The sequence below is a fragment of the Porites lutea genome, chromosome 14 (genome assembly GCF_958299795.1).
Source record: "Porites lutea chromosome 14, jaPorLute2.1, whole genome shotgun sequence".
NCBI classification, from domain to species: Eukaryota; Metazoa; Cnidaria; class Anthozoa; order Scleractinia; family Poritidae; genus Porites; species Porites lutea.
The window spans coordinates 8,688,919-8,709,235 of record NC_133214.1 but is presented as its reverse complement, the minus strand read 5'-3'; the positions used below and the strand labels follow the sequence as shown (position 1 = coordinate 8,709,235).

General features: G+C 40.5%; 2 protein-coding genes and 1 long non-coding RNA gene across 3 annotated transcripts; 1 reads left to right on the top strand and 2 right to left on the bottom strand.

Moving 5' to 3' along the window:
* Positions 1–838: 838 nt before the first annotated feature.
* LOC140925144 (octopamine receptor beta-1R-like) lies at positions 839–2,163 on the top strand. The gene has a single exon (XM_073375102.1). It carries the CDS (start codon positions 1,096–1,098, stop codon positions 1,975–1,977), a length of 882 nt encoding a protein of 293 aa, XP_073231203.1. The 5' UTR covers positions 839–1,095; the 3' UTR covers positions 1,978–2,163.
* An 857-nt stretch (positions 2,164–3,020) lies between these two features.
* Positions 3,021–8,889, bottom strand: LOC140925082 (uncharacterized). The gene is made up of 5 exons (XM_073375033.1): positions 8,879–8,889; positions 7,955–8,535; positions 7,430–7,625; positions 4,415–5,181; positions 3,021–3,757 (listed from the first exon to the last, which is right to left on the bottom strand). Exons 1-5 carry the CDS (start codon positions 8,887–8,889, stop codon positions 3,066–3,068), a joined length of 2,247 nt encoding a protein of 748 aa, XP_073231134.1. The 3' UTR covers positions 3,021–3,065.
* A 22-nt stretch (positions 8,890–8,911) lies between these two features.
* Positions 8,912–19,338, bottom strand: LOC140924621 (uncharacterized). Its single transcript, XR_012164303.1, has 3 exons — positions 19,187–19,338; positions 13,024–13,108; positions 8,912–8,996 (listed from the first exon to the last, which is right to left on the bottom strand). It is a non-coding gene; the product is annotated as an uncharacterized lncRNA (long non-coding RNA).
* Between the last annotated feature and the right edge of the window lie 979 nt (positions 19,339–20,317).

The window sequence follows — 20,317 nt, the reverse complement described above, 5'->3', positions numbered from 1 at the left end:
GAAAAAACAATATTGATAGGTCGCTAATAACGGCTGGAGTGGTCTGCGACAACTAAAATTGCAATGTTAATTAGGGGAAAAATAGTGTAAAGGTTCCTAGTTTTATACGTATACTAAGGCAACAAGCTGTCGTAGGCGCCGTTTTTTCTATTCAGTGGCAAACAATTTCTATCCAATGAACAGGAATTTACGCCTCTTCTGTTAAATCTACCGGTGCAATCGCTTCATGCTTTAGGACTCGCCGTATTTCCATGTTTGCTTTCCAACAGGTGTCGTATGCAATTTGAAGTCGTTAAGCACACAGTATTTCTTTCAATAAGGAAAGTCTCTATTTCAGTTGAACTAAGTGCTTCATTTTTCGAATTGTCCAATTCTATTTCAGGGAATTAAAGGTATTCAACTAGTAGCTACAGGAGTATAAGCCCTTTCTTTCGTGTGTTTTGCAAAAATGCTTTACATTTATTTTCAAAAAATACTGTACATTGTTAAAAGAAAAAAAACAAGAAAAAACTGTTTTCATTTTTCCGACATTATTCCCTAAATAACAATAAATGTCTGCCACCGTATTGGTGAAGAGAATTTCCAACAAAACCTTAATGTTGCGCAATGTCTTATGATGATCTATTTTACGTCTGAAACACCTGGATCAACGATAAAACTAGGAAAGTGAAAGCTTAATACGACATCTATGCTTCATGCTTATTTACTTAGTGTCTCTTTTAACCTTGAAGAAGCCAATTAACGTTACACGTGTGAGCCACATCTTAAAGCGAAATCCTTAAACCAATTTTATTAGACAGTTGTTCACGACAATTTAGCCCGGTAACTTATTTTATAAGCCACGCAAACCCACAAAGAATATCTACAATCGACAGGAAGCAAAAGGTTGTTTAGCAATTGCGTAAGAAAATGAGATATGGCGTACAAATGTGAACGTCACGAGAATTGGTGTTACCAAGATGACGTCAAAAACCTTATTTTATGGCTGCTGCATTGGCTTTTCTGAGCAATTTAAGCAGTGAATATTTGGTGGTGCTACAATTCTGAATCTGAATCGAATCTGAGCCAAAACAGGCGGCGTCTACAGGATAAATCATGCCTCCAGTCAATCTAGCAACGTTTTCAGCCGATCCTTTACCTTGGGTCTGGGTACCAGGCTGGATTTTAACCGTCGTAGCAGTTTCAGGAAATACGCTTGTGATTTATCTCATCGCCACCAACCGGCGTCTCCAAACACAAGTAAATCTTTTTATCATGTCCCTGGCTATTGCTGATTTCTGCTTTGGTTTAACTTATTTCCCAACATTTTTCACTTGCGAATTCTACCTGTCATGTGATCGAGAACTCCGACAGATCTTCGCTGCTTACTTCGCTTTCGCTTCGTTGACGAACTTGTGCGTCATGACTGTTGACCGTTATGTTGCCATAGTGATGCCCTTCAAGTATGTTCCTATCATGACGTCACGACGCATCGTTGCTATGGTGGTCCTCGGCTGGCTTTTTCCCGCAGTGCTCTATTTTCTTATCGCTGTCATTGTCAAACAGCTTGCTTCTGAAGATATATTCATTACTTTTAAAATTTCAAGGGTGTTCGTGTTTCCGCTACTGCCGTGTATATTCCTGCTTCTTGCCACTATGCAAATGTTTTACATCGCGTATAAACACACCAAAATGATGGCGGCCCTTGCCCTTCAGTTACAGTTTAATCATCCGATGACTCTCAAGAAACGTAAACAAGGAGTAGAAATTTCCTCTGCGAGATTTATGGGGGTCGTGGTATTTGTTAATGTGATCTGTTACGCCACAGACTCTTTCTTAGATCTTCGAACATACTTGAGTACTTTCCAGAAAACTATGCACACTGAATATGCTCTTTGCCTTCTGTTTATCACCAACTCAGCCGTTAACCCACTTGCCTATGCGCTGTTAAAACACGACATCAAGAAAGAAGTCAAAAGATTGTTTTCTGTTAAGTGAAGAAAGATAACGAAAAACTAAAACTTCCGTTTTACGCAGAGGCGCTTTTCAACCAGTGCCACCATTCTTTCCAGCTGACTCTCTACTGGCCAAGCTTGTCTGCAGCTCCGTCATGAATTCTTATAAACTCCATAAGGGCCTCTTCAGTCCTGGGTATAACTGAACTGTGTATTTGGATTGCCACGGTCAGCATATCTCACATTAAGAAACCTACGCATGTTAAAAAACGACGTTGAAGAAGGAATTTTAAAAAACTGTTTTCATTTAAACAAATAAGACAAGAAAGAACGTACCTGTGCCTGAAATTATTCCTGTAGGACCGGCGAGTTTGCTTTGTTCAGTAACATGTGGTACATTCCCGCAGAAAACCGTCCATTGTTTTCACAACAAGACATGCAAACGTTAACTATACGGTTCAGTTTGTCTAGTAATGATAGGGTTGTGTTGGTGCTGGAGCCGAAGCACAAACAATAATGAGGCAGAACTGAGCTTAAGAAAATAAAAAAGAAGCTTAGCTAAGAAACGTTTTGAGCGTTTTCTTACTTCCAAGCTTGCACTCCGTCGATAATCGGTTTTTTTTTCTTTTTTTTTTTTTTCAACTTGAAGCGCGTCACTTGAGGAGTTTTAGGAAGGAAATATAGAGAAACTACCGGCCTTACGGTTGTAGGTTCTGTTATCCCTTTTAACAAATCTTGGCCACTTTCGTGTTCAATCTTTTCTTCCTTTAAAAGCACAGCCCCGCGCCACACGTTCACAAAGAGTTTAAAGAAACCTTCTTAAAACTGAAAGCTTGAACCAGCAGCTATCATGTTCTAAAAAATAAATGTTAGATTCCTATTTTATAAATATTCTTATTTTGCATAGTTGAGAAACAAAATAAAGTGATTTTACTTGAACCGTGAAACAGATAATAAAAAATACTGCAAAATAACAAGAGGTAAACAAAATAAGACAATAGAATTGGCGCACAATAGTGCGTAGTACTCTACTACTGGTTTCACGGGGTAAAATCACTCTAAAAGGCTGCTTTTATGTCCGTACGATGATTAAACTTATTGAAAAATAGTCTGATTTATTGTTCTTGTTAGTTACTCAGACATGTCTTGTTCTCCTAAGTTTATAAAATCTTCTGAATTGTCATTTTTAACTTCTACACTTACTGTAAAATGTAATTGATAGGTGAATTTCGACGCATACTTCGTAATGGATGTGAGAAAATAAAATGTCCTGGGTAGCAATTCAACATTTATGGGAAGGGTTTTAGAAAACAGTCTCTCTGATCCTCCACCGTCCAGTTTAAATTTGTAAGTGCTATTGTAGCATACGTTTGCTACTTCCAACGCTAAAGAGGTTGATCCGTGATCCCTTCTCAGAAATAAAAGACATCCTAAGTGGAGGTCTTTTACAACGGTCTCCGAACCAAACATTTTACTTGGAACCCCATTGCTGACTGATTCAGCAACATTAGTTTGATCAATAGCGCATGCGCAAATTCTAACGTCAACTGACTTGTCTGCGCATGCCTCAAATTTGCTATATCTGGACTGCCGAGTATAACTTGTCAACCAAACTTTGTCTTCCGGCTTTGCATAGTTTTTCAAAGAAACTTTAAAGACTTCGTCTTCCGTAAAACCAGCTGGAGGGACCACGTGGAGATCCATTGTCGTCAAGATGTAGCCTCCTTGGTAACGTTGCAAAATATTAGTAAATGATTTCCCCACCAAGCGCTGACAGTTTCCATAGCCATACCTTTGGGATGAGGTTACAACTTCACCAGCGCCTGTAAAAAACGAACGGAAACAACTCGAAAGACGATTTTGAGCCACACACATCAACCGGAAGTATACTTTTTGCAAAATTCGGCCGGTTCTCCCCTTAAATTTTTGGGTAAGTCGTCTCTATAACAGGTAGGTACGTTCGCACGTTACTACCCTTTTAGACCGAATCATGGTTTCTTTTATCACCACTGTAAGTAGAGAATTGAATGTTTACAATTTGCTCTCCCCGGCGTAATGATCGTTTTCTTTGACCTTCAAAACAATTTGGCGATTTCTATGAGTTGAGTGAATAACTTCTGGCCGCTATCTAAACCAATAAGAGGCTGTAACGTCAATTTTTTTTCCCGGCAAAAGAAGATTTGCCAGTCCATCACACTTTTGCGGGTATGTCTGGTATGTTTCTTTGGTTTCCTCCGCCCAACTTCGAAATGAAATTTTCTAGTTAGTCGTTTAATAACGGACGTGATTACACTACAACGAATTTTCCTTTTTCCATATAAACTTGAATGCACTCCCTTAGCAATTAATCTGCAGCAAAATGGAAAATGTCACAGGCAGAATAATGACAAGTTGGAAGAATGGAAATTTACTTTTTAGTGACGTTACCCTGACCTCGTCGTTGTAGTTGCTTAATTAAATAAGTTCATTATTACATGTACCTCCTAAATGTTGTGTCTGTATGGCATCATTTAAGGTCCCGAGTGCAAACTCTGCTAACCATTTGTGGTTTTTTGAGTTGTCTTCTGCCTGGCTATAATCGTCGAACCCTTCACACTTGCACCTGGTCAGCGGCATCAACTGCAAATCTGCACATGTGCGGTTTGCTGGTAAAACAGAAAATATCCCTACTGCCGTGGAATTCTGGGAGTTCATTAGTGCAGGATGGTTTAAAGACACGAGTGCTCTATGTAGGTCCAGCAACGTAAAGAGACGCTTTTGGTTTTCAACCAGGGCCGTCATTCGCTGATGGCCGAGCTTTTCAGCCACTTGGTCTGGAATTATCATAAACAGAATTGGATCAAAAGTCTCTCTTCTCCCTTCGTCAGTATAACTATACTGAGTATTCCTGTTGCCATGGTCGGAAAATATCACAGTAAGAGTGTCAGGGCTCTTAACTATATTATTCAAGAACTTTGCCAAGTTGGCATCCATGTTGATCATTCGTACCCCAGTATGCTCGTGTCCAGTGTTAAAGTGCATAAAGGACAGCATCGATTTGGCCTTTTTGTCTCTGTTCATGGCAGCGTAAACTTTAGTTATGTAATCCAGGAAATACTGGCTGTAAAACTCTCCGTTTAGACAAACCTGAGGTGGAGTCTCGTAATGGTTTGTCATGCTGTATTTTTTAAATACTGTGCAGGAAAAATGTGACAGGCCAAAGTCGTCAATATGCTTTGTACTCACTCGATTTTGGAATTCACTCCATCTGCAACAGAATACATTTTTTCTTATAGTAGCACCTTTAACGTTAGCCCGCGAGAGCATCCGGTTTTTTCGGCTTTAGTTTCACCCGCCGAGAAAAACCGGAGGTAGAGAAGTGACGAGACGAGGCGAGGCTATTTTAACGTAGACATTAAAGCATCACACTGAAAAACTTTGCTAAAAAAACCCCGTTTTCTTCAATTCGCGATTTTTTTTGTCGTAAAAGTTCTTTTAGTAGTGTGTACTTTCATATAAGAAGAAAAAAAACCCGTTCAAGGTTATGGGCATTTTGATTGTTCACTAAATACAATTTTTCCCGTAGTAGCACCCAAATAATCGTATGAACTGAAACAACTATCGAAAAAGTGGGAACTGAATTTAACAATCTAAGAAAAAACACAAACAAGCAAACAACTAACTATACAGTCAAATCCCGTTTAATCCCTCTTAATACAGACACCCCGTTAATAGGTAAAATTTCTATGGCCCCTTCCGTGTCCGTGTAGGCGACTTTAAGCAAATCGCCACGGCGACCTCTACCACGGTGGCCGGAAGTAAAATAGCTCATAAACGACGCAGTGCGCATTCTTGGAAATGACCTTTCGCTGTGGCGCCAAATCCTTCAACGTGAAGACCTGCCTTGTGGCGTAGTCGCTACTACGTGAGTAATAAAATTCGACTTTTCTCCTATTTTAGATAGATTGTTTTTCACTTTATCGAGAAAGTATTTGACGCTCAGCCTGGTTTTCCAGTAATTACGTCTTCCCTTCGTTTTACTAACAGCTAAAGTGAATGAGCGAAGGAGGCTCGTCTGGATTTTTTAAGGGGGATACCTCCCAAGTTTGAGCGTAAACTACGTCAGCATGAGTAAAGATATCGGAAAAAGGTTACCAAGGCTGTATTATATAAAGATGACAATTTCTTATGATCTGGGTTTTATTGCAATCGGAGTCGCCATGGCAACGTAGTGACGCCATTGCGTTTTTCCTTTATCTCCGTGTTTCTCTGTACCAGGATTTTTTTTTAAGAAATCGCTTCAGGGAGTATGTACCTGCCATAATTGCCTCAATTATGGCAAAGTTTGAACAAATTCCATGAGAGCGTTTTCGAAATAATTTGAAACGAAGTTTTAAGAATCATAAAAACAGTGAAATAGCATACTATCCACACAATTAGCTAATATTTTTAAGAAAATGATAAGCTTTGCAAATGCGGCTTCATCTCATAGTGGTTTGATTCCATTAAAAACTGCTTACAAAAAAAAGAGGGGAATTGAAAACTTGCAAACAATGCCAGTGAATAATGAGGACGCTCAATTGTAAACAGAAAATCTGAGGGGGAAATTGGTTATATTTGAGGCCCTATTTAACAGCTTTTCCTGTTTTCAATGTTCGTGAAACTTGCAGGTTACATTTATTGAAGATTGATCTCGGGATTGTCAAATTTATAAAAAATTTAGCCAGCGGTTTTTTTGTAGGCATGAACGAAATGACGTCCAAAAACTGTAACAGAAGCAGCTGAACGCAAGTTAATAAAATTCTTCTTACTCGCGATCGGCCAGAGCAATTTTTGTACGCAGTTTTCAATGGAATCGAACCACTATGAGATAAAGCTGCGTTTCCAAAGCTTATCATTTTCTTAAAATATTAGCTAATTGTGTGGACAGCATGCTATTTCACTGTTTTTATGATTGTTAAAACTTCGCTTGAAAATATTTCGAAAACGCTATCATAGAATTTGTTCAAACTTTGCCATGATATGAGGCAATTATGGCAGGTACATACTCCCTTAAGCGATTTCTTAAAAAAAAACCTGGTACAGAGAAACACAAAGATAAATAAAAAACGTAATGGCGTCGTTACTTTGCCATGACGACTCCGATTGCAATAAAACCCGGATCATAAGAAATTGTCATATTTATATGATACAGTTGCGGTAACCTTTTTCCCATATCTTCAATAATGCCGACGTAGTTACTGCTCAAACTTGGGAGGTATCCCCCCAAATAAATCCAGTCGAGCCACTTTAAAGTTGAAATTTGGTGGGCTACGGTGACCTACTCTCCCCAGCACTCCGTACCACGAGGCCTCCGTAATAGAGGTCGCCGTAGCGATTTGCTTAATGTCCCTAATAAAAAAAGATACTGTTTCCTTTGTAAGTGAACTAAATGCTACGGCCCCATTATTTTTCCAGGCATTTCATAATATTGGTACCTTCCTCTCTAAACTTATGTAGTATATTTACAAAGGTACCTGTCTTCAAATTCAGAATCTCCATCAGGGCTTGCTCTTACTTGAAGGTCCGTCAATCCAATACCCCAGTGGTCGTACCAACAAAGGTCTTCTTGGAAGAGGGTCTGGTAGCCCCATTTACTGAAGGCCCCAAACAACACCTCTACCCCTAGAGGGTCCTTTGCGGTCTTTGCTCTGTCACTGATTTCATTGTCATCTATAGAAGAAGAAAAAATATATAGTATTAAATCTAAACGGAACTAAAAGGCCACAATATGCAATTTACTTTCCCACGAAACAACTAGGAAGGGCCCTTTTGGGAAGTTTCCTTACGTTGCACATTCAAAAGGCCCTTTGCATCTCGGGGTCAAACTGAACTGAAAAAGTGCCCTCCGTGAGAGGGTATGGATATTTTCTGGAACTACACAATGCATGAAAAGTTGGCTCACCCAGGGTATCTCAGCTAAGCGAGTGACTCTTTTGCTCGGGACAAGTTTTCTCCATATAAACGGGACCTGAATGATATGGACACTCCTCAACGTTTACCTTTGATAACACCAGAAAAGAAGGGCCTCATGTTGTCAAAAGTCTGTTGACCAACACTCTGGAACAATTCAAAATCCAACGCAGTGGCCTTGATATCGGGATCTTGTGCAATCGCGCGGAGTACGGCTACTGATCTTGGCAGAATTCGATAAAAATGCGGTCTTGCCACAGAGTCCAACACAACCACGTTAACATTTATGTTGTTTCTCTCGCTGTCATTTTCGGCTTTCTTTAGGATAGGTGGAAAGATGAGCGACTGAAGAATATCCCCACACTTTATGTACAGAAAGCCAAAGCCGTTTTTTTGGTTTGTTTCTACGGCTTCTTGTACAGTTCCAGTTATCGTCTCCTTGGATGTAAGAATCCAGTCAGTGACTTTGCCCATTGCCGCATTCACAGAGCCTATGGTGATATTCGATGACCCACAAGCCTCGGTGTTACATAACAGTCTATGATTTCCAGACTTTGTTTCTTTAAACGAACATATGTCAGGGTGACGAGTCTCGTCACATTTACGGTGTTCAATGTGCCCTGGACGTCCGTAATATCTATAGGCTTGCGCACATCCGACTCTACTCGGTCTAGTAAAAGGTATAAGTGAAAATGAATACTATAGCAAGCTTTTCGAGTGTTCTCCCAACATTCCAAGTGGGTAATCACGCCGGTAAACCCATAGAAAGTGGGGTCTATTGCTTTTATAAAATAAGATTAAGTTTTCTATGAGTTTACCGGCACAATAAACCATAGGTTTTTAACCAATAAGAACGCGCGTACTATCTTAGTTATTTTATAAAGTGGAATAGGCTCTTGAAATCACTCATTTTGACGTTCATTGCTCTGCAATAACTAGAAACATGCTTAAAATTAGGTGTCCTGATCATTGTAGCGTTTAAGTGGCCCAAAAAGTATGTATTGTGGAAATACATATCAGCCATATAACATGGATAATCAATATACCTGTGTGGCTTGCATTTTATTGCGGATAACGAGGTACAATTGAATGCTGATATATTCTGTAGACCAAGCTCCTGGCATGTGTTTTCTGCAAAGGAAAACACTTCTTCTCAGTATAAGAAAAATTACACTTGGGATTTGAATCCTCGGCATGTAAGAAAAACCTACATTCTGAAAATTTTAGATTGTGAGCAGTAATTATTGTACATATTACGATATTATCCGTGGATTCAAAGGGTGACAGTAGTTAATCCATACTCGAAGACCTAGTGGTAGCTAATGGCTGTTTTCACACTAGAGACGGATAATACATCTTCAAAATCCGTCAAAATTAAACGAAAAACAGATGGACAAAATCAGGCGGATTGTCATCCAAAATTAAGAGGGTTCCATTTTCAAATTAAGGCGTATTATCTGTCTGACGCGAATGATCCAACGGACAGAGATTGCAAAATAGAGCTGGGAAAATTATAACATTTGGTGATTATAATATACAAGATCTGCGGATATTCTCCACGACTTAGAATGGGATACCTTTGAGCAAAGACGCTCTAAGCAGCTCGCAAAAAGTGTTTTTAAATCTCTAAATAACTTTTACCCTGAGAGTTTAAAGAACGTGTTCAAACCAACCTCCAGGCTTCGTCCTTACAACGTACGAGGTGCCTCGAACAATGTTTTTGTGCCTAGGCCCCGTACTGAAGCTGCTAAACGAGCTTTTAGCTGTAGGGGGGTGTCATGTAGAATGGCCTAGAAAATGTGCCTAAAGACAAGATCATTCTCAACTCTTTTTTAAGTCTGCCCTGTCTTTGCCTTGAACCGGGGTTTGTGATAGAACTTATTTTGGTTATATAATGTACATTTTAGGTAGATTTTTGTGTAATTAATTATAGGATAGTTTTCTTAATAGTTTACACAGATGTATTTTTAGAATTACTGTAGTTTCTCTTAAAATTTGTTATGTAAACGGCTCACTGGAAGAGCATTTTCAATGAAGTGATGCCGGAAATAAAGCTTGATTGATTGATTGATTGATCGATCGATCGATAACCGGTTTCAGACAGATCAACCGTCTCTAGTGTGAATCCGGCAAGTGGGATTAGGAAATACTTATTTGAGACAGAAGGAAAACAGGGCAAGGCCCCGCGGAGTTTGGGCACTAACCCTCACCTAACCCATTGCCAGAAATCGTGGACATTTCGCGCCCGTGATTAATTGTCAACGGAATCTCATTTTCAAAATGACGGACAAAAACGATCGTAGTCAGGGAAAGCGTAACCCCTGCGATTTTTCAAATAATTTGAGCTATGTGGATCTGTTTTACGAAGAAAAAAGCTGGAATAAAACACCTTGCAAGAAAATGTTAGGTTTATACTCGGCCGAGCGGCTGATAGCAACAAAACAGTACGCGGTTGTACCTTTCGTGACATTTTCGTGACAATTTTGTTTTAAAACCAAGCCTGGTAGGCTAATCGAGGATTTTTGAATGCCTGGAACCTAGTTTATATCCCAGCATCTCTGGAGTTGTAGCAACAAACAAAATGGCGATTCGGTGAGGTTTGGAGTTGGGAAGATTTGTCCGACCGAAATGTGTTATTCGCAACTATGGCGTCCATTACTGGACTACAGATGGAAAACTGAGGGAAATAATGCGCCTTTGGAAGTATTTTGCAGTGCCAAAATCGTCCTTTTTACGACTGTTTAGGAAACATCTCACATCGCAGAAGTGATATCGAGTCGTGCAAATTTACTTCATTGAAGGGTTTATCCTCTAATCGACGAGTATTTCGCATGACTTCGGCAAGATTTTAAGACAATGTATGGAGAAATGGAGCGTACAACGAGAGATAAAAGTGGCCACTTCGGGAAGTAAGTAAACCTACTTCTATTTAGCCATTTTTAACCCAGATGCGAAGGTTACACAGCACTTAACATGTTTCGAGTCGTGCACCGAGGACCCGTAAGCTCAAAATCGATGTATTTGAACAAGTTTCCTTATCTCCATCAGTCGGACCGGGAGAAAAGGCGCGACGAAAGTTTTCAAGCATAGGCCGAAGAGCCCCTGGGTAAGGACTCTCACAGGACCATTTCCAAACGGTCAAGCGAATGCTGGCTCCTGATTCGGCCCAAAAAAAGCCTTGACAATGTATTATTGTGTCCAATCGGTGAACAGGTTCTCCTGAGTTATTTTCGTGAGTTCGTACACGACGGCTATTATCTCGCCACAGTTGCCCGGTTCGTTCACGAAGCTTTCCTAACCAGTCAAAGGAACTACTGATGAGTCGAAAAACGTTTCGGATGCTATCAGCAGAAGCAATTCAATTTGCACTGAGAAAATTCTGTTTCTTTCCAACAGATCACAATGTATCGTAAATAACAGGAAGTTTAAGATGCGGCGGCGTCACACAAGAAATCAAAAAAAGCAATAGCTTGACAATGCAAAACAACAACTTTGCACGTGCATCACGCTTTGTTGCACATTTCTTTGCCACCACTGCAGGACTACCACGTGAAAATGCCTAGTTTCACGTTTTGTGAAGGACGTAAACAAGCAAGTGACAAAATTTTATTTCTCTTTATGAACTTGGATATGGTTGATAGAAATTCAGCTCCAGAAGAGTTCGCATGCATTTAAGAAAGTAAGCGAGTTGGAATAATCACGATAGAGATTGAAAAAATGTGAATTCACTTTTCATGCGACGTTTTCGTGGTTGTCAGTTGTCGTGGCATCTTATTAAACTCCCCAATCTTAACGAAGACGTGATCGATGCAAGCGTGAATACCTGTTGTGAGCTCAAGCTTGTATTTTCGGAAAAGCGTCGTTAGTTTTCGGGTAGACAGAGTTCATATCAAACTGAAAATTTCCTGACTGCGTGCATTTCTTTGGTGCATGAGCCAGACAAGCCGTGATCGAGTCAATGGCCGTCATGTACGAACTCACAAAAAGAACTCCGGAGATGTTGTTCCACGATTGGGCACAATCATACAAAGCATGTTTTGTGCCCAATCAGGAGCCAGTATTCGCTTGACCGTTTGGAAATGGTCCCGTGAGAGCTGGTACACAGGGGCTCTTCCGCCCGTGCTTGAAAACTTTCTTCGCGCCTTTACTTCCGCCCTGGGTCTCCGAGGATGTCACCTAACTGGTTCCAAAAACATTCGAATTCCCTTTTTCGGATTGGCCAGTCATGTTAATAAGATGGTGAAAAAGTCTCATGATCAAAGCAGCGGCAGGGTAGGATCCAACCTAACAGCCGCCGCTGCCGTATCATCGTATCCAGTGGCGCAGTGGTGAGTGCACTCGCCTCCCACCAATTCGCGCGGTCCGGGTTCACTTAAATCCCGTCTTCGGTGACATTATATGGGTCGAGTTTGTTGTTGGTTCTCTTCTTTGCTCGGAGGGGTTTTCTCCGGGTTCTCCGGATTTCCCTCTTGTCAAAAACAAGCATTTTCCAAATTCCAATTCGACCAGGAATCAGGTAGGCGAAGAACCACTACCATTAAATCGTCAAATATTTATTTATTTATTTATTTATTTATTTATTTATCTACAAAGAGTCCAAATTACCAATTTTGAACAGGAGTAAATAACTCAGAGGGAGCAACTTCCGTGTTCTCGTGTCAAGGCGTTTTTGGCGCGAATTAACAATATCTTTCAAGTTCCACAATGCAAACCACACACCAAAACCTACAGTCCTCAAAATGGTGTTTGTGACCTACTGTATGTGACCTAAAAGGTATTAAAATACTGGTTTTTCGGCTGCCATTCTGACGCCTTCGTCAGAGTAGAATGAATAATTATACAAATTTGTCAGAGTTGACTTCTCTGACAAACTCAAAACACGTCAGTTTGGATGGATGTATTTCCTCCATAAACTATAGCATGTGAACAGGCTCTGCGTTTGGGCGAAAGGAGCTAAAAATCGCGAGGAGGTGGCGTGCGGAAGAGACATAGGAAAAGTGGAGGTGGCTCGTCCCCTATTCCCTCCCCCCCCCCCCCGAGCCGATTTTTTCCCTTTTTCTCCACACAGAAGCCTGTTCCCAGGCTACCACAGATGTTCGGCTTCACAACTGAAGTCTTCTCAAACATCTCTTTAAAAGCGAGTAATTTACATTCTTACCTAAATATCCTCGAACGAAAGCCACGAACCTCAACTGCACAAGTACCACAGTTAACGTCACGAAGCCAAGGAGAATAAGAAGCATCTGGGTAGATAATAATCGAGATAGCGCTTAACAGTAAAATCCCATTAAATACATGTACTAAAATTAAGCACAATGTGATATTACGTTTACTAGATACCTTCAAGAGTACCGTATTTATTCGATTAACCGCCCTGGGCGCTTATTAAATTTTTGGACCTTGAGAGTGGGCACACATTTGAGGTGGGCGCTTACTCGAGGCTAATTCAAGATTAATTTTGCAACAAAGCAAATAGTAATAACAAAACGCGACGATGAAACAAAGGAAGGTTTCTGTAAAATATCCTGAAGAAAACTCCGTCTTCGGGGAAGTCTCTTAATAGTACTTATTCGTTTTTTTTATGGTGGGAGGGGAAAGAAGGAGGGGTGGGGGTGGGCGCTTATTCGAGGCTTATTCGAGGCTGGGCGCTTATTAACTTCTTCTGCCTTTGGGATGGGCGCTTATTCGAGGTGGGCGCTAATTCGAGGTTGGGCGCTTTTTCGAGCAAGTGATGTAGTGCGTAGAGGGTCCCCAGTAGATTTTTCGCAAAATGGGATTTGCGTCATTTGAAACCAGGAATTCGGGATTTTGAAGCAAAATGGGAGTGAGATTCGGGGTTGAAACTATGTATGGGATGCGGAATATAGAAAATAACCATTGGGGGACAATGAGCGAAAATTTGGGTGGCGATAACGGTATTATAAAACCCTATGGAGGACCCTCAAAACCTTATGTCTACCTCCTTGACACGCTTTCCCAAGGTTCAGTGGGAAACAGCGAGAAACAACAAGGGAGAGCTGTAGATAAGGGAGACGCGCGAGAGGGATCATGGGAACTGGCGAGGAGCGCAAGCTATGAAAAGCCATAACTTTCTTATGTGGTTATTCATCATTATGTGATGTGGTTTTATCGTGGTCTGTTGAGGTTATTCAGCTATGTTTTGTGTTTTTGTCAAGATGTAATGTGGTTATACCCCTTTATTATCTGGGTGAGTCTGTTCTCGCCATGCGATTGGTCAATTTTCGGTCCGTAACTTGCTATACCGACCAAAATTTTTAAAGAAAATGCTCATTTCGGAGCTCTAAACCTCTTTACCTCAGAAGAAAGGTTTAAATAAAGTTATAAGACGCCTGCAGGAGCCAATCGGCTCCTGACGCCTGTCAACCCTTAGGACTTGGATGTTGACTTCGGCCTTCAACATTTTAAATTGTGTTTATTTGTGAACGAAGGACATGAAGAAACTGACTCGTAATATTATCGAAGAGGATTCTAGTCAGTGTTTGAAAATTTTAACGTAGTACACAGTTAAGAAGACGAAAATCGACTGGCACAGATTCGAGATGTTTTGCCTAAGAGAAAACGAGTAATTTCTTCGACAAATATGATAACAAATATACCTGCACTCGATCATCTTGACAAGCTTTTTTGCCATTTGCAGTGTTTTTTCAAAGACCAACGAAAGAAAGATAGAAGCGAGTTCGAGCCAGACATGTCCAGTTTTCAAAAGACTCCATCGTCACATTAACGAGTGAATACTTATAGTGCTCTTAGTTTTGACTGTAAACCCTGAGGACTGGGATGTTGACTTTGCCTTTCCAAATTTTAACCTAAAATCGTTTTAATGAGAACGAAGCTGATGTAGAAACTGAATCATAACCTTACCGAGGAAGAGAATGCTAGTCAGTGTTTGAAAATTTCGACGCAGATCACAATTGTAAAGACGAGAATGAACTGGCAGAAAGGGAGGTTTTTCCAAAAACCATTAACGAGCGAATCCTTCGACAATGACGACAAACTTACCTTGAAAAGCTACTTTGCCTTTTGCAGTGTTTTTTTACAAGGACAAACGGAGGAAAGATGGAAACGATTTCTAGACAGACACAGTGTCCGGTTTCCAAAATACTCCAGCGTTACGTCAAAGAGCTAAAACTTACAGTTCTCTTAGTTTGGACCGAGTAAACTCTTTCAACATGGCGAATTTGTTTTTACTTTCTCAGAAAGTAATAAAAACTTTCTTTTTTGACGCCTGTCAAATGAATGTCAAATCGTGCTTCCTGCACTTGTTTCCGGTCCCCCAAATAGGGAGAAGCCATATAATAAACACCTGATTAGCCTCGTTTTTTCGGTCCGTAATTTACAGTACGGGGCGAAAACTCGGCTAATAAGAGGTATTTTTGTGGTATGGTATCTTTGTTGTGCGGTTTGTTCATTTTGCGATGTGGTTTCGTCTTTATGTTTTGTTGTTTTTGTTTTCCGGTACAAAGCTCTAGTACCCAGGCTTTACTCGTTACAAGGAACAAGTCAAACCGGTTTTAAGAGGGGCCCCAGTTCCTGCTTCCGCGTTGTCAAAGATAACAAAACTAACTAATGAACCATCATAATTTGAAGAAAAAATTTTTAAAATGCTATTTACACATCCAGCAGGTCTGCTAAGCGCTCAGGATCGATATTCTTCCCAGCAGCGAACGCATCGATGGTATAAACTTCAGCTGTAGCCCTTTGAACTTTCAGTTCGCGGCATATTGCACCAAAATCCTTGCCCTTTGAAAACGAGTCCACAGCCCGCAACTTGTTGTTAGAAATGTCGTTTTTCCCGTACAGTTTTAGGAGACGATTTTTCTGCGTAAAAAGGGTGATTATATAAATGATCGATTAGCTAAATCACAGATATTTCACGGTTCACAGGCGTGCTCTAGCTGGAAACTCGCATCCAAAGTTTGATTGTAAACAAAATGTTGCAGAAAAAGAAACACTTACAATGGGAGCCTTTCTCTTTGCTGATGGACCAGCTTCCTCTGAGTTTCTGTCTAAAGCAGGTCTTTTCCCCGAAGAAGACATTTTAGCTGCAAAGACGGACCAAACACCACAGCAAACAAAAGCACTGTTCAAAGATCACGACCAGCACATGGCTGCAAGAGGTCTGCGTTAGATCACAATCGTGACAGCCGATGCGGTATTCTTTGATGATTACATCGTGGTCAGGCATCCTCCGGCGTTCTTTCAGTGATAAGTTCAATTCCTCGCTAAATGGCGCATACAAATTCCAAAATTTTTACGTCTTTGGTTTTTTAAATACCCTATGATTTTACCAGCTGAAAAATAATGTGTTTTTTTGGAAGGAAAGTCTGTAAACTTTCCGATCGAAATTCAAATTTCGCGCTTTTCGCTGCATTGACCAATTAGAGCCGTGAGATTTAATTTGATTAGAGAAATTAGCGCCTGAAAAATAACTGACGCTATTGCCGCGGCCTATTGTTTTCTGCCTACCTTTTAGCCGGACCATTACTTAAAATCGAAAAATGTGCTGCTTGACACCTTGATAGTCAAGGGTTATGTTACATGTGAATTCAAGTGGAACTATATTTGAACATCAACGCGCGCCCGGTGCCCGATTTACATGTGACAACATTTTCTTTTAAAAAGCTCTTTGATAGACATGCTACATACAAGTTGACTTCAAGAGTTTCTTGGCGAGCGGAACGTTCTTTTTAGGACATGGAGCGGCCGACCGAGCTACGAAGTCGCAAGTAATGAATTCTAGCTTCTTGACTTTAAATCAAGAAACCAACACCAGCATGTCGCCCGGCTGGGTGACCTGGACAATATTTTCAGTCGCCCGAGGCCAAGTCTTAGTCGCCTCATGGGACCGGGCGCCGTAAATTAGAGCACAGCCTTGATTTTGTCCTCCTCTACGCAGTTTCCCCCCTTTGCTGACGCAGTATCTTTTTTCTGCTTTTGCAATCCAACCTGACTTGCACGTGATTCGAAATTACGGCCAATAAAAATCACACAATTTTTCGGGACGGGTACGGTATACGAGAAAGTTAAAAAACAAGACAATTTTTGACTCCCGAGAAAAATACGACAGGAACAACGCGCTACCGAATTTATGCTGACGCTGGCTGACTACGCCATTCCGCGTAACAAACCGCTAACAAAGATACCAGACGGTAACCACATTACATCAAAAACACAAAACGTAGCTAAACAACCTCAACATACCGCGATAAAAGCAAATTAAATCACATAAGTTAACTAAGTTTTTACACCGCATCACGGTAAAAACCCAACACGTCAGGACTGCATTACAAGACGTAATGAAGAAACCTCAAACATAATGAAGGAACCGCAAGACATAATGAAGTAACTACAGCACATAATGAAGTAACTACAAGACATAATGAAGAAATTCAACACCAAATAATGATAAATAACCACATAAGAAAGTTATGGCTTTCCGTATAAATTCCCCGTAGCTTTTAGAACTTTCTTTACGCTCCGCTTGGTTTATAGTTTCCTTGCTCTTGCGATAAAAATGATAAACAACAATTGATGAAAGTGTATTCAATATCAACTTGAAGCGTTTGAAAAACATGCCAAAAAATTCAGGCTTGTTCATTTAAGTATATTTTCTCGCTGGCTTTTAAAAATATTTTACCATGAAACCCAGTTCACCAGGAGATGCTATGATCTTTTGAGTACCTAGTGATAAAATTCTACTGCCACATTATTTTCAAATGCTGCTACCCTTGGTAGCTTTGTTTGGTTTGAAGCAGATTATATATGCAAAAAATAAGTTTCCGTTCCACCATGTGTATTCGTGATGCTAAAAACTGAAATCTGCTTTTAAACAATTAACACCACTTTGCATCTAATTAGCTAACAAGGCGGTAAAAGTCTTTCCACTTCTGTTAATCAGAAAACTTTAACATGTATTAATATTTCAGTGACTGTTCCGCCTAGATTAGCAAATGCTATTTGCGGACCAGTCTCTTCGTGTTGTGTTGTATATATACAAACATTTATTGGAGTTGAAACTGAAGAGAAGGCTTCTTCACTTTCCAGCTCCGCCGTTTCAGACAGCCGGGTATTTAGCCTGTGTGAAATCGTGCCCGTGAGTCACGCGCTGCTACTCACGAAATCTCAGTTTTCGAAACAGCGTCCACTCTACTCTATACCCAAGAAACCACAACCGCTCAGCTGCGAATTCGAAGCCAGTTTTGATTTCCTGATCGTTTGGTTATTCTAAGTGATCGAAGATAAAATACTTTCAAACGATTAGAAAAAGGGATTTTGCAGAAATTCTAGAAAATTTCAGTCTTGATACCACCACATGAGAAATTTCTGCAATCTGATTGGCTTAGAGCAGTGGTATTTCAGCTTAATTTGAAATACGTACATGTGAAAATTACAAACCGTTTGCGGGTAGTTGATATTTGGCAAAAATACCGCCCGTGATATTTCAAAATTGTCACAAATTTCACTCGCCTAACGGCTCGTGAAATTACGTATAACAAATTCGAAATATCACTCGTGGTATTTATGCCAAATATCACTACAAATCATGCTATTACCTATACGAATGCCGGGTATTTAGTTTTTTTAAGACTGGTTGCCGAGCATATAGCCACGGGGTTTTTAATAATGATATAACTGACTTCAGAATCAGTCAGTAACATTTTCTTTGACATCTTTAACTTGAACCGTAAGCTAACTATGTAGGCAGCGTCGCCGACACTCTAAATCAACTGTGACGGACAATGCGTATGTAGTGCAGACTGGCCAGTATCTACTGCCACCAAATAACCTTTCATTCCGTTTCTAAGTCTCTAGTCTTCTCTAAAATGCCACCAACTTTCCAAAAGGAAATTCCTGTACGTCATGCTTCGCCGACAAAGTCGCTTACGTGGTGATTAATCGTCAAAAAATGTTCTACCGTCCAACCTAAAAATGTGATCCCACGTAAAATATGTCTCGAACGAATTTTTAAGGCGCAAAACAATCGGATAGGAAATACATCCCAGCCATACAGGCTGCAAATGAAAACGGCTATGATGAAATACTATGTGGAAGATATTTATCAAACGGCTGAGAAGACACGAGAAATAACTGAAACCGCTACATTTTAAAGAAGAAGCTGAGAGATGGAACGCAGCGTCGAGTTTTCCCTGCGAAGAGTAAAATAACAGTTCTTTTCTGTCCTCACGTCGGCTCTTGACCCCTGTACAACATTTCGTACAACAACTCTTTGGCTATTGCCAAGCGAGGGGGTTTTATTATTTACACCTATTAAAAAAATAATAAACAGCCTAACTACTTACAAAATACTTCCGATGCCGCCCCATTTTTCGCTGTGCGCTTTCACAAGGCAGAGATAGCCGATGAAAGTAAAACACTTCACACTTTCATTTTCATCAACGCGATGCATGCACACGTTCAATGGTTTTGTAACTCGAAAGGCCTCGTCATGCATTCGCTTCCCCACGAACGTCGGAGCTGCCAAATGGCCACTTCTTCCGATGGCCTTTGTTTTTAGAACCAATTAAGAACCAATTAGAAGTGGTGGTCATGCGGTTGGTCACATACCGCACGGCTCCACGTATTCGTTAACTTTTTCAGCGTTTTCTTGGTTTTTTCCGAGTGCAAACGTAAAAAGTGGAGTAGATTTATACAAAATATACGATCCCAACTTTTCACGAGAAAAGCGGGGAAGCAAAAGAAGCTAAAATTTGAAGAAATCGACCACAGCATATACAAACCGGCAGCGCCATGTGCTGCCTTTCTAAACTTCTAAACTTCTGAAAGAACTCAGTGATTATGAAATCGGCTGGATTAACCACCATGACGAGTCTGCCTTTGAGCATATTGAAGCGGATCTGCCGTGAGTACTGTCGACTGACTTAGCGGACAAGAAACAACTCCTCTTGACAATTCACGTATATCTAACCACTGAGTGAGTTATGTGCCAAGGTGCCTGATACGAATTATGGTGTTTCAAAAAGTTCCCTCGCTTAAAGCAAAGAATGAAGAGGTTAAACGCCAACTACGGCGGCAAGCAAGTTAAAATGAAACTGACCACGCTCTCAACTCTGTTCCAGACGATTTTGACATCAGCACGTGCAAAAACCTGGATGACTTTCACCAAGTTACCATGGAAGGCAAAAAGAAAGCCAGGAAAAATACAGCTAATTGTGCATCATCTAAGAGTAATGCCGACGACTGGGGAAATCTTACGGAAGATTCTACAGGGCCGGAAATCAAGAATCTTGTAGATGAAACTCAAACACCAAAATCATCCCACCCGAAACGCAGCAATTCGCTAAGCTCGGTATGGAGTCTATCTACGAAAAAGAATTCATCCATTTCTGAGTTGAAATCGGCAATTTGCGCCTTGGAGGCTGATGTTGTTGAAGTGAAAAACTCTGTAAACGATAATAATGACAAACTAAACT

Bases quoted from the DNA above. Each gene is read 5' to 3' on its own strand.
- LOC140925144 (XM_073375102.1), top strand. From the start codon at position 1,096: ATGCCTCCAGTCAATCTAGCAACGTTTTCAGCCGATCCTTTACCTTGG.
- LOC140925082 (XM_073375033.1), bottom strand. The intron at 5,182-7,429 runs GTACCTTTGTAA...ATTCTGTTGCAG, and splicing joins GATTCTGAATTTGAAGACAG to ATGGAGTGAATTCCAAAATC. The intron at 3,758-4,414 runs GTACATGTAATA...CGTTTTTTACAG, and splicing joins ACAGACACAACATTTAGGAG to GCGCTGGTGAAGTTGTAACC.